The sequence below is a fragment of the Garra rufa genome, chromosome 1 (assembly GCF_049309525.1).
Source record: "Garra rufa chromosome 1, GarRuf1.0, whole genome shotgun sequence".
Taxonomy (NCBI): Eukaryota; Metazoa; Chordata; class Actinopteri; order Cypriniformes; family Cyprinidae; genus Garra; species Garra rufa.
The window spans coordinates 95168031-95183071 of NC_133361.1; the positions used below are offsets into that span (position 1 = coordinate 95168031).

A 15041-nucleotide genomic window follows, 5' to 3' on the forward strand; every position below is an offset into this window, starting at 1 on the left:
ATATAAATATTTTTTTTTTTTTTTTTTATAGTAGGTAGATCATTTTGACTTCGTCATTTTATAAGTAGCTCACAAGCCGAAAAAGTGTGGGCACCCCTGGTGTAGATGATTGTACAAATTGCTCCATTTTCTGAACCTCTTCTTGCATAAAAAACGGAAGTTTCTTTCCCGAACGAGTTTGCAAATGACGGATCAGGCTGCTTTGACGTGTGAAACTCTTCTCACACTGAAGACACTTTTTATTATTATTATTATTTCCTTTATTTAGCCAGGAGATCACATTGAGACAGTACTATCTCTTCTTCCAGTGAGACCTGGTCAAAACAGCAGCACATAAAGTTTCGCAAAGAAGATCAGAAAACACAATACCACCAAAATTACTAAATCAGATCATAAAAAACAATTACATGTATCCTTTAAGACATTATACAGAATATGTTTAAAAGTACTCAAAGTTGGAAGGTTGTCATCATTCCAAGCCTTAGGAGCATAAAAGGAGAAAGTACATTTGCCAAGATTTGACGTTACCCTTGGGACTATTAACCGAATACAGGAACCAGATCTAGTGCGTTGATTATTTGGGTGAAATCTTAACAAATTAGAAAGATAAGATGGTAGTTTACCTAAAAGAGCCTTTAAAATAAATAAATACAAATGTAATTTTCTCCTTTTGATATAGAGATAACCAGTCTAAGGAATTGTACAACATACAGTGATGCGTCCGTGAGTCTGCACCTGTGACAAAGCGTATTGCTGCATGATAAACAGAATCTAGTTTTCTCAATTAAGTAACAGATGCATGCATATATATATATATATATATATATATATATATATATATATATATATATATGGTCACCGTAATCAACAAATATATAGACAAAAATGTACTCTCTACTAATTTCTTACGAGCCTTACAAGGAAAACATTTTTTAACCGATATAAAAAAATCTAATTTCGGCCTGAGCTTTTTTAGTAACTTTTCAATGTGTATATCAAAGGTTAATCTCTTGTCAATCCAAATACCTAGGTATTTATAAGAGCTAACTCTTTCTTTTGATATACCGTTCGAAAATATGATTTCACTTGTACGGTTTCTCTCCAGTGTGAACTGTCATGTGAATCTTAAAGTTTACTTTATACATGAAACTCTTTCCACACTGTTCGCAGGTGTAAGGTTTCTCTCCAGTGTGGATGCTCATGTGGACAGTAAGGGTTCTTTTCCACATAAATCTCTTTTCACACTGAGAGCAGGTAAAAGGCTTCTCTCCAGTGTGAGTTCTCATATGGACAGTAAGGTTATATTTATTTGTAAAACTCTTTCCACACTGAGGGCATATTAACAGCTTCTTTTCAATGTAAATTTCATGTGAGTCTTAAGATCTCCATTTCGTGAAAAACTCTTCCCACACTGTTGGCAGCTGTAAGGTCTCTCTCCAGTCTGAATTCTCATGTTAGAATTAAAGGAACCGTATGTAAGAAGTTTATGTCAGTTAATCATAAAATGGCCCTGACATGTCACTAGACATTAAGAAATCATGTTCATTTCAAATACTTATATCACTGACAACAGTGGTGTGGCCAGGATATTGTCATTTAAAAGTGAGAGTTGCAGCCCTCAACTGATGTTATCGTTGTCATAACGATAATGTGTTTTGGTCTGAGGCTCCACCCTCCAACTAATTGATTTTTCTTCTGTTTTAAAATTTTGATTCTCATTTTGATATTTCTCTCCTGTTTCATTGAGTTCTTGACTTTCAGAGTCATCAGGTCTGAGGTGAAATAAGAAAAAATTAATAAACAGCAGTTTAATGGCACAAAGCAACAGACAACAAAAATTTAGACTAGTGCTGTCAATCAATTAAAAAAATAACTGACAATACTAATTTGACAATAGTTTCACATTGAATCTCCAAATTAATGTAAAACAACTTAATCATTGTACATTTAAAATATGGGGCTTATTGGCATCTTTCACCAAGTAGCCAATTGTTAATGAAGACCAGTCTCACTGATACAAATACTGCTAATGTTCTGTCTCTATTAAATGCATTTCCTTCCAATTTTAGCCATTAATTATAGCCATAATTAAAAACAGTTATTTGAAACACACACACACCCACCCACCCACACACACACACACACACACACACACACACACACACACACACACACACACACATATGTGTGTGTGTTACAAATAACTTTTTATACAAATATATGCTTTTATCACAACTACCATATAATTATAAAAAAAATCAGCTCCTTAAAAAACAAAAAAACAAAACATTATCTGCCATGTTTATCTTCACGCTAGAGAATTTAAAAGCAGAATTCAATTAAGAAAGATTTTCTAATTAAATCTACATTTTTGGTTTCTATTTAATTATTTGGCTCCAGGGTTGGGGAGTAACAAAGTACATGTAACATAATTTCATATTTAAAATACAAAATATGAGTAACTATTCAATAAGTAACCTGCACTGCTAGTCAGGACTCCCAGGAGGAAATCAGAAAGCCGAGCATTATGGAAATACCAATACAAAATTATGTAACATCATAGTCCAATTAAATTTTTTGTTTACTTGCAACTTGTCTCTCCGATCGGCTTTAAGGCACAATCTTATCTTGAAAAAGCATCTCAATCTTTGAAAACCAGTGCTGTCAACTATATTTTCTATATTTATAACATATGGTGTGTTTAAGCAACTCTTAAAGAAGAAATGTCCTGTTTTCCTGAATATTAGCACAATTGCAAATGTGATGCGGACTTTATTCAGTTCAAAACACCTAAGACTACTTGAGAAAAAGGGGCATAACAGGTCCTCTTTAACTCCCATCACAGCACAAAAATTGTGCTCAACAAAGTTGCATTTGTATTCTAGTGCTATAAGATCTATTTAGAAACCAATTTTTTTTTTCCTAAAAGAGCTTGAAAACGATGTTGGCATTTGTGGACAAGAATAAGCACCATTTAGTTCTTGACCATCTGACCAACAACACTCAGTATTCACTCCTCTGCTTTTCTCATTGCATATGATTCCCTTGAAAGACATCTTGGATGCCCTGGGGGTAAGCAGATAAACATCAAATTTTCATTTTTGGGTGAACTATCCCTTTAAGCTCAGTCAAACACAATATAGCTAGTTGGCACTGTAAAGTGTACCATGGACAAAACACATTGCTTTAAAGTGTGAATTAGAATTGATGTCATTGTAGGAGCCCTGTATAGGATTCTTATTGGAATCCTTTAGGATTGTTTTGACAAGGGTAATATAAACTTTTGACCTCAACTGTAATCGTGGTTGAAACAATGTAGTTGCCAAGAAACAAAGAGGTGAGGTCATAGAGTAATTTACAACAGGTTTGATTGTGGCCAATCAGAATCAAGGGACCGGAACTGTCCTTTCTAGACATTTTGTTTGAAACTCTGTCCATGCTAAGGGGATCTTTTAGGATTCTCTTCAATGTGAATCTTCATGTGCCTGTTAAGGCTTCCTTTTTGACTGAAACTGTTTCCACACTGGTTGCACGTGTAAGGCTTCTCTCCAGAGTGAATTCTCATGTGAATGTTAAGGTATCTTTTATGAGTGAAACACTTTCCACACTGTTGGCAGGTAAAAAGGCTCCCTGTAATGTGAATTGTCTGGTGAACTTTAAAGTTTCCACTTTCATTCAACCTCTTTTCAGACTGAGGGGATCTGTAAGGCTTTTCTCTATTGCACATTTTCATGTGACTTTCAAGGCCTCCTCGTTGACTGAAACTCTTTCCACACTGTTTGCATGTGAAAGGCTTCTCTCCAGTGTGAAATCTCATGTGTCTGTTAATGCATCCTTTACGAGTGAAACTTTTTCCGCACTGTTTGCATGAGTAAGGTTTCTCTCCAGTGTGAACTCTCATGTGCATTTTAATGTATCCTTGTTGTTTGAAACTCTTTCCACACTGTTTGCATGAGTAAGGCTTCTCTCCAGTGTGAAATCTCAGGTGTCTGTTAAGGCATCCTTTACGAGTAAAACTTTTTCCACACTGTTGGCATGAGTAAGGCTTCACTCCAGTGTGAATCCTCATGTGCCTTTTAAGGTGTCCTTGTTGTTTGAAACTCTTACCACACTGACAGAAAATTAAACTACTCATAGTTCCTGTCTTTTGTGCTCTTTCTTGTTTAGAAGTCTTTTCAGACTCTAAGGAACAAAAAGACTTTTCTCCAGATACAAATTGAAGATTTTCAAACTGATCTTTCTCTTCAGTTTCATTCAGTTCTTCTCTCTCCTCTTTCAGCGCTGTTAGGTCTAAGGTGGAAATACAAAAATTTAAAAATTAACCTCAGTTTAATGGCACAAAGCAATTAACATCACAACTTGTAGATATGTAATGCATGAATGCTAGATGCTACCAGGGGCGTCCAAACCTGATCCTAGTTGGTCGGTATCCTACAGAGATTAAGGTGGCTGTTATACAATTAAATAAATCTCGGAAATGTATATAGACTGCTCTCAACTATTATATACCCATTTGATGTCTCCTGGGGAGACATTTAGAGAGAGGCTAGGAAAAAAGAAAGAGGAGAAACTCCCCAAATTATATTTTATTTACAAGGTTCGGGAGGAGCACAATCAGATAATCAACCAATTCATTTCAAATTTGATATTTAATAAGCCAAGCTTTATCATTTGTTTCTCTGTGTTATATACATTTTTTTATTTGTTGAACATCAGTTAAATTGTTACTCTTAATTTGGTTTGGGTGTTTTTTTGTATTTTCTAGCTCGAGGAACAGACACATTCTCTATAGTGTGATATCTAGGTAAAGGGATCTCTATATGCTGAGAATTATCTGATTTCTGATGTGAGGTGGCTAGCAGACGGTCGGTTTAGCCAGTCTGTCTGCTTCCTGACCTGCGCCCTAGTTAGTCAAGTGCAAACTCTAAGACACGGAGCACAGGGCAACTAATACTGTTCCGTTTTCTTCCCTTGGAAAGGGCAACCCCGTGTACAAAGAGGATATTACTCTGTATTCCACATTTGTTTGTTTATTTTTAGCTCAAAAAGGATAACCAGTAATAAACCTGAAAAAACAAGAAATGCAAACGTTTCAATTTCCATGTACATACTACAACCAGCCCCTTGTTTAACTCAACAGCCCAATAACAATAAATAACATTAATCAAAATACTAATATAAATAATATTAATATACTATAATAATAAAACTAATTTCATAATTTAAACGTACACAATTCACACTTCAAACATTATGCATCAACTCAAGTCCTACCACAACTCTATGCAAAATGCATGCAATAAAATAAATTAGATTTTATCTTTCACAAGCCGTTCAAATGAAGAAAAAAATAAAATAAAATAAACGTACGAATCATGGAGCTTGGATAGAGTTTGCTTGCTAGATGTCATTGTTTGTTATTTCAAAGTCCTGTCACCGAAGCGTTGTGGGCAACTACACAGAAAGTAACGTAAACTGTAATAATGCAGATTAACTCAATCGTCGGGGTACAAGCAAGGGTTTATGTAGATGTCTTTTTTCAAGTAAATTGTGAGTGTTTATGTTAGTATTATTATAAGCACAATATTAATATATATATATAGTGTTCCTTATTTAATTGGACATACAAATATATTGTCAATAGCATTATAATTACTTATTATATTGGACTATATATAACTTGATGGAAATTAATTTATATTCAATGTTTTATTACAAATCAATTTATTTTCTCTGTCTTTGAGATTTATCCTGTGGCTCCCTCGTGTGGATAACATTACTACTATGGCCTTTATCTCTGAATCACATTAAAGTAAATGGCTAATATTTTTGGGATGATTACAAATGTTAAATGATTACTTTACTGATAATAAAGCCTGTATTAACAGTGTGATTCATTTTGTGTGCGCCCCCCTAAAAATTTTTAGCACCAGCCGCCACTGGTTGTAAATGGACCTGTAAAACCGTTTCTGGAGATTTTTTTTGCCCTTTCCTATGCCATATACCTTCTATGCAGATATCAGAGAACAACTTAAAATATTTTCTAAATGCATTATGCACCTTTAAATACATATTGGTTTTACTCTCCCAAAACGCCAGATCCATCAATAAAAATATAAAATTTTTGCATATACAGCTAATCTCTGTGTGGACAAGGCCTTAGATGCATGTAAGATTTGTTTTTATTTTTTTGTTAAAGTAATTTATTCACAAGCAATATTCTCATCACAGTTTTATCAGCTCAATCAGGCAAGGCTCCAAAAAGTACCTAGGACCTAACAACATGATAAAACAAAAGATGATGGCAGCATGCTCATAATTGACCTTATAATGAGCACAGAGGCCAGTTAAGGAAAGGCCCAAGGCTGATGATACACTGGGCAACTTTTTGAGCAATGTTGCCGGTCAACTTTGGCAAATGTTACCGTCAATGGGCAACCAGGTGAGATACAGGGCTCACGGTTGATCTAAATTATCCAGATAGAAATCTGTTACCCATTTTCAATGGGAAAGTGCCCAAACAATATTGCAAAAAAAAAGTTGCCCGATAAAATTGCTCAAAAAGTTGCCCCATGTATCACCAGCATAATACACCTGATATGATTGCCTCACGAAGCTCCATGGGGCAGAGGACTTAACTCTCAGAGATGAGAGGGGGACCCAGACACTTTTCCTGGCTTGCTCATAGGAGAACCTCAAGAGTCTGGGAAGCACTGCCAAGCAGAAGCAGCCCATCTGAGACTGGCAGCTTTATCAGGCATTATTTGAAGAAAATTTTCTAAAGAAGGTTCTGAACCTTCTAAAGGTTTCCTTCAGAGAAACAGTGATATAAAAACTTTGATTTTGAAATACACAGTGCTCATGTTTGTTTAACAAAGTCAAAGCCTTTTGGAAAATCTATTGGTTGTGGTCAGTTTTGATAATGTAGTGACGATGTATGATATTTGAATCACCACAAATAAATCAATGCATGGGAAACACCTCAGCACAACAACCTGAGCCCAATGTATGCCTGCTCATCACCTTAACCTTAAGTTGGGGTAGAATTAAATTAATGCCAATGCTCAGCCTTTTGTTTTTTTGAACCCCCTCCATCACCTCATGTACCCCAGTTTGAGAACGTCTCAGGTTACGTAGGTAACCCTAGTTCCCTGAGGACAGGGAACGAGACGCTGCGTCCTGGTGGACACTATGGGAACTGCCTTCAGCATGACCGGTTCTGAAACAAATGTATGAAACAACGACAGTGAACTTGACACTGGCCGGCGCCAGCCTATGACATCATCATCAGGCGCCTGCTAGTATAAAGCAGGTGCCTGAGAGCACAACACCATCTTTTTGTCTGACGGAGGTATGTGCAGGGCCCGAGGCATGGTCACGAGACGCAGCGTCTCGTTCCCTGTCCTCAGGGAACTAGGGTTACCTACGTAACCTGAGACGTTCCCTTCCGGAGGGAACTCTACGCTGCGTCCTGGTGGACACTATGGGAACGATTATACCAACACCGCCATGCCGAGGGATAGGTGATCAAACTGACTGAATGAGGAGTCAAGAAGGAAATCACCCCTGCATCAGCGAGAGTCGCTGGGGCCCAGTGACCTGCCACGGCTAGCCCGGCTACCTGTGCACGCAACTCTCAAGCGTGGAGGCCTAGAGGAAGCCTACTACACTTAGCTCTCTAAGTGAAGGAGCTCATAAACACCCTGACCATAAGGGGCGGAGTTTAGGGAATGGATGTCTCGGCAGGGCGGACGCCTGCTCTAGGGACCTGACAACATTCAGTGCTACAGGTATAGATGGGGAAGCGGAGCTTCTGGAGAATGGAGGCTTCATAAAGACTCTCTAAAAGAGAGGAAGCCTGACAACATTCAATCCACTAGCTCTTAGGAGTGGAGGTCTCAAAATAACCCTCCAGTGAGGGGAGACCTGGCTACACTCACGCTTAGAAGTACTGGAAGCGGAGCCTCTGGAGAATGGAGGCTTCATAAACGACTCTCTGAAAGAGAGGAAACCTGACAACATTCCAACCCCTAGCTCTTAGGAGTGGAGGTCTCAAATAACCCTGCCGTGAGGGGAGACCTGGCTACACTCACGCCTAGAAGTACTGGAGGCGGAGCCTCTGGAGAACGGAGGCTTCACAGAAGACTCTCTAAAAGGAGAGGAAACCTGACAACGTTCAGCCCTCTAGCTCTTTAGGAGTGGAGGTCTCAAATAACCCTGCCGTGAGGGGAGACCTGGCTACACTCACGCCTAGAAGTACTGGAAGCGGAGCTTCTGGAGAATGGAGGCTTCATAAAAGACTCTCTGAAAAGAGAGGAAACCTGACAACATTCCATCCACTAGCTCTTAGGAGTGGAGGTCTCAAATAGCCCTGCAGTGAGGGGAGACCTGGCTACACTCACGCTCAGAAGTACTGGAGGCGGAGCTTCTGGAGAACGGAGGCTTCACAGAAGACTCTCCAAAAAGGAGAGGGAAGCTGACCACATTCAATCCTCTAGCTCTTTAGGAGTGGAGGTCTCAAATAACCCTGCCGTGAGGGGACACCTGGCTACACTCACGCCTAGAAGTACTGGAAGCGGAGCATCTGGAGAATGGAGGCTTCATAAAAGACTCTCTGAAAAGAGAGGAAACCTGACAACATTCCATCCACTAGCTCTTAGGAGTGGAGGTCTCAAATAGCCCTGCAGTGAGGGGAGACCTGGCTACACTCGCGCTTAAAAGTACTGGAGGCGGAGCTTCTGGAGAACGGAGGCTTCACAGAAGACTCTCTAGAAAGAGAGGAAACCTGACAACGTTCAGTCCACCAGCTCTTAGGAGTGGAGGTCTCACTAGCCCTTCAGTGAGGGGAGACCTGGCTACACTCACGCCCGGAGGAAAAGCCTATACTCGACACTGGGGGTATTCAGTGAGGCTGCATAGCCTATGCAACCCGAACTACCCGAGTGGAGCTTCTGCTCAGAGGGAATCTACGGAGTGGAGGTCCCATGACCTAACTACACTTGACACTGACAACGGCCTGTGAGGCTGAGTAGCCTGTGCGGCAGGCCTGTCTAAGTGGAGATTTCCCGAGGAGTGGAGGCTTCGCCGAAAGGAAGCCTGGCAACGCTCTGTGCCTTCCAGGGTGCAACTCTAAGAATGGAGGTGCCGTGGCGCCTCTACACTCAAAACCTGGGGGTAGTCAGTGAGGCTGAATAGCCTGTGCGGCAGAACTACCTGCAGGGAGTTAAGAGGAGTGACTGCTTCAAGGAAGCCAGAAAAACACTCTGCGTCTTGCAAAGGAAAACTCTAAAAGTGGGGGTCTCGTGACCCACTCCACTTTCAACACTGAGGGTAGTCAGTGAGGCTGAATAGCCTGTGCAGTAGAACTACCTGAGTGGAGTTTCTGCAAAGTGGCGGCTTTGGTAAGAAAGAAGCCTGGTACCACTCTGCACCCAGCAGAGGACGACTCTAAGGATGGAGGTCCGTGACCTATCTACACCCAACACCAGAGCTGGTCCGCGAGGCTGAATAGCCTGTGCAGTCGGACCGCCTAATTCTAGTGTGTCTCTGGAGGCAACGAAGGACTCTGAGTGAGGCTGGCAATGTTCTGCGAGCAGCAGAAGGACTCTAAGAGTGGAGGTCCCAAGACCTACTACACTTCAACACTGCAGGCGTTCATCGAAGCTGAACAGCCTAAACGACAGTACTGCCTGAGTGGAGTCTGGAGAGTGGAGGCTTTCTAAAGAGGGAGCCTAACACACTTCCGTGCTTAGCAAGGAAGAACTCTGAGAGTGGAGGTCTCAAGACCTAGCTATACTCTAGCCTTGAAGGTCATCCGCGAGGCTGACTAGCCTGTGCGACAGAAATACCTTCATTTTGAAGCTCTTCTGGAGAGTGAGGCCTGAGGAGGGCCGACACTCGATCCTGCTAGCAGCGCTATCTGGATTGGAGCTGGAAAACTAAAAGGTTTTTGAGAAAAACCAGCTCAGAGAATGGACACGGAGGAACCCTGCGTGGTCCATGGGAGAAAGGAACCTGCCTTTATGGGAGGGACCTTACCATGAGTATGGATTTTAGTGAAGTGCCTGAACAGTGCACTTACCACTCACGTGGATTTTAGAGAATGCCCAAAGACTTCGCGTGAGCAAACACCACAAATGTGGTTTTGAGTAGGTGTCCTGAGCATAGCGAGGATCACCAGATTTGCAGTCTCTAGGCGATAGCGGAGCCTGAAAGCGGAGCTTCTGGAGAGGGGAGTCTTCAGCAGAAAGACTCTCTAAGCGAGAGGAGGCCTACGACGCTCTCCCTAGGAAACTCTTCAGAGTGGAGGCCTCAGGTAAAACGCTCTAGGCGAGGGGAGGCCTGACCACACTCGATGCTCAAGAGAGGTAGATACTCACAGTCAGAGCCAATAATGGAAAATCTCATTTATCATCTAGCTCCGTGTAGTGGAGGCTCCGAGACTACATCTCTAAGGAGAGAAGCCTACAACACTAGTTTTTGGTGAGTGGAAGACTGCACTCCCCCCAAAAAATAGTCAGCGAGGCACTCATGGGCCTGCCAGCTGCTATAACTGTGAGAGTGAAGGTCTCAGTACTGTTGGTTGTGACAGAGGGGAGACCTATTACACTGTGGTATCAAAGGAGTTGTAAAACTTAAGGGTTTTGGAACCAACTCAAAAAATGGGCACGGAGGATTATCCTGCGTGGTCCAACCTGTGAGGGATTTGAAGAAGGAACCTGCCTTTACGGGAGGAGCCTTACCATAAGTATGGATTTTAGTGAAGTGCCTGAGTAGTGCACTTACCACTCACGTGGATTTCAGAGAGTGCTCAAAGACTTGCGTGAGCAAACACCACCCACGTGGATTTAAGAAGGTGCTCTAAGCGTTTCGCGAGAAAGACACCTGTATTATTCCCGGGTGATAGCAGAACCCGGAAGCGGAGCTTTCAGTGAGGGAGGCTTTAATGGTTACAAGCTCTCTCGAACGTAACAAGCCTGGCGATGCTCAACTGAGGAAGCTCCATTGAGTGGAGGCCTAGGTATACACGCCCTCTCGCGGAGGGGAGGCCTGACTACACTCACGCTTATAATGACAGGTCCACGAATAGAGTTCACAAGCTGCCTTGCCTTGTGTTTTCGGCCTGCATTTTCTGGAAAGTGGAGGCTTGACAGAAATACCTCATAAAGAGGGAGCCTAGCAACACTCGACCCAGTAAAAAGCTCTCATGAATGGAGGTCTAAGAATGACCTGGCTACATTCAGCGCTAAGAAGTATCTCTCTCTATATGTCTCTCATATAGAGGACTTCACAGAGAGGAGGCCTTCTAGGCCTGCTACACTCTTTTACTTCAAAGCGGGGCTCTTTTTTTTTTTTTTAAGAGAGCGGGGGCTTCATCTCTCACAGAGAGGGAGCCTTAACAGCGCTCTATTCACCCTAACACACAAACTCCTAGGAGTGGAGGTCTCACTTATATGTATACAAAAATACACAGGGAAGGGACCTGACTACACTCATGCCAAAAGAGTATTACTTTTAGCAGGGTTTGAGTGAGCGGAGGCTTCAGTAGCGTTTTATCTCTTTCCGCTCGAAGCAGCTTGACAACGCTCAAGAGGGTTTTACATATTCTCGTATGTATATGTATGTTAGATCATGTCTGTACCAAGCTCACTCTTTAGCGGAGGTTTTATTTAAAACCTGACAACGCCTAACCCAGAAGGGGTTTTCCACGATTGGAGGTCTCTACACACTGTTTTCATTTATAAAACGAGGGGAGACCTGGCTACACTCGGCACTTGGTGGCAGTAGAACTCAAGAGGAGCTCTAAACTGCAAAAGTAAACACCCAAGCGGAGCTGGTAGACTAAAGAAAACATACACATACACGCTTGAATATTCTATTAAAGTGTCTTTACTGTTCACATACCGGGCCAACAGATGGAGCCTAGTCTCATCATTGGCCCAGCCCCGGAGTCAAGGGGAAAAGGGAGGGGCAGGTAGCCCCACACTGGTGACCTGGCCTCGTCTCTGGCCCTTGGGCCAGGACGGGCCTGGTTTCCCCCCGGTGTTTAGGTGGAGGCGTGGACCAGCAAGGGATGCAAACCCCCGGGGCTCGGTCCCGATTTTTCAGCAGATCAGCCTGGTGCGCCTCTGCAACACTGCCATCGTGTGCAGAGGAGCACCGGCCACTGCCGCATATGTGCCTTTGGAGCCTTCAGGGTCGATGTCCCTCGCTCTGAGAGATAGTTCGCCACCGTCAGCGAGAGACATCGTCACATATCCGCGCCCATGCATTCCCTCGACATCAGCATGATTCACATGCCGATGCCTGTGAATGCGGGCTGAATATGGCCTGTCCCATTCCCTCTCGATCTCTTAAGCAGATCAGGAAGGAATGGGAGGCTCACAGGAGTTGGGTTTGTCATGGCCCGGAAGAAACCGCTCGTCTAGTCTGCCGAGAGCGGCCTCTTCCCTCGCGGGCTTCCACTGCAGATACAAGCCGGCAGCCGCGCGGTCCATAACAGACATCAACTCTTCATATGCGGGGCAGGGAGGCTGCATGGGCTCAAACGAGCTCATATTTGTTCCATTTCAACCTCCTGCTCGCCCTGGCTTGAAGCCAAAAGAGCACTCGCTGCAGAACCGGAGGATGTGAGAGACAACACATTATCCGCTAGCAGCGCATTCTCGCCTCCGGCTGACGTGCGCGAGCGATTAAACGCTCTCTCAAACTCGTCAGCCAGCTCCACCTGTGAGCCCCGCAATCTCAGCCGCCGAGCAGCCTCAGCTGTGGCGGGACCGGAGCAGCGTGGGGCAGATGGATGGCCCGATTCCCTCGAGAAAAGGGCCAGACGAGAACGGAGTTTCTTCAAAGTGAAACTCTCACAATGAACGCGCTCCGCTCTTCTAGAGCAGAGCGCGCGTGCTCTTACACCTAAACACACCAAACAAGGGTCGTGTGCGTCATCAAGTGTCCGATTTCTCTGACACGGATCCGCACACTTCCTAAACAGTTTTTCTCTAGGCATCGCTGTACTCACTCGTTTAGAACAGAGGACTCTGAAGACAAAAAGATGGTGTTGTGCTCTCAGGCACCTGCTTTATACTAGCAGGCGCCTGATGATGATGTCATAGGCTGGCGCCGGCCAGTGTCAAGTTCACTGTCGTTGTTTCATACATTTGTTTCAGAACCGGTCATGCTGAAGGCAGTTCCCATAGTGTCCACCAGGACGCAGCGTAGAGTTCCCTCCGGAAGGGAACCACTGGTTTATACCGTTCTCATCTTAAAATACAGTACCTTGGTGTAAGTTTGACCTATGCCTCCTGAACAGTGGTCATCTATTGATTTACTTGAATATATTGATATTATTTTAATAATTTTCTTCATTTGCTCTCTTTAACCAGTAATTTTCTTTATATATTTTCTTCTTCTTTCCCTTTTTCCTCATTTTCCTCCTTATTCGCTTTTTTTTTACTTTATATACACACAAGATATAATTATTTTTGCGTTTGTTTTATTGTCAGACTTGCTTTATATTTACAACACTGTTTTGTCCCATTTTGTACTGTTTTTCTGTATGTCCTACATTGTCTTCTTCTACAAAAAAATGGTAAATTAAAGGAAATTTGCATGAAAAAGTATCATCTGTTCCATTTGTATAGTCTTAGGTGTGAGGTGAATTAAATGTTTTCTGACATTTCAGTGTGGATGAGAAACTTTTGAAAAATGCTTGAAAACGCAAGTGTGGATTCATATAGTTGTAGCCTAAGTGTTTTTCCTTGTTTTATTTGCTTACCAAATACTTTAAATGAACATGTAGACAGCATGCAGTAGCCAAATGTAATTACTCACATTTCAAGGTTTGCTTTGTGCCAAATAAATTATTTTCTTAGTACTTTTGCATAATTAGCCAAAGTGCTATAAATCAATGGTTTTAATATTAGAAGCAGATAGCCTACTAGGTTTAATGTTACAATGTTTGGTTAAGGCTAATTCCATATTATTGTTGATTTAAATGCATGATGTCATAATAACAAATGCTCTGAGAATAAAAACCAACCTGTTTGTTCCTCAGTATCTTCATGTTTGACTCTAAATGTTTCTTCACTCATGTCTTCACTCTCCTCTTTAATAAACACCATCTGTGTTTGTTCCTCAGTATCTTCATGTTTGACTCTAAATGTTTCTTCACTCATGTCTTCACTCTCCTCTTTAATAAACACCATCTGTGTTTGTTCCTCAGTATCTTCATGTTTGACTCTAAATGTTTCTTCACTCATGTCTTCACTCTCTTCTTTAATAAACACCATCTGTGTTTGTTCCTCAGTATCTTCATGTTTGACTCTAAATGTTTCTTCACTCATGTCTTCACTCTCCTCTTTAATAAACACCATCTGTGTTTGTTCCTCAGTATCTTCATGTTTGATGAATGTTTCTTCAATCTTCATGTCTTCACTCTCCTCTTTAATAAACGCCATCTTTATAATAGTGTTTCACATGGATCTCTGTTGATTCTCCAGGAGTTTTTTTCTGTTTGAACACTTTGTCCTGTTTAATATAAGAATTATTAATAGAAAGAATAATCAATGCAAACTAAATCTCTATCTGTATCTAAAACAGCTGCACTAGTAAGACAGTCAGAGTTAAAAGACTTCTATTTAAAATTTATAATACAAATTACACCGGTTTATATTCAAGTAGACGATTTTGATCTTTATTTATTATTTATCATATTTAATATATTACAGTCTCATGAAATCATTCTCGGTTGTGATTTACTCGTTTGTGTTTGTTGTCGTTTGTAGTCCGCGTGCCGCTGAATCGAATCACTGAATCATTTCACAAATGATTCGATTCAAATGATTCGGATTCTGAGTCTCTCACTTCTTATCATCACACGATTGATTCATGATATAGAGAGCGAAACGGAACGCACTTCTGTTATTAAAGGCTTACGTTTAAGTTACACTAAATAACGCATGACAACGTTATATTTGATAATGATGCATTTATTTTACACAGCTTATAAAAACGCTTTCAACAGCGTGCATTGATTTAAAAAC

General features: G+C 41.7%; 1 protein-coding gene across 1 annotated transcript; it reads right to left on the bottom strand.

The window, feature by feature from the left end:
• Positions 1-868: 868 nt before the first annotated feature.
• On the bottom strand, positions 869-14479 carry LOC141340661 (uncharacterized). Its single transcript, XM_073845721.1, has 2 exons — positions 14039-14479; positions 869-4290 (listed from the first exon to the last, which is right to left on the bottom strand). The coding sequence occupies exons 1-2, from the start codon at positions 14454-14456 to the stop codon at positions 3440-3442; spliced, it is 1269 nt and encodes a 422-aa protein (XP_073701822.1). The 5' UTR covers positions 14457-14479; the 3' UTR covers positions 869-3439.
• Between the last annotated feature and the right edge of the window lie 562 nt (positions 14480-15041).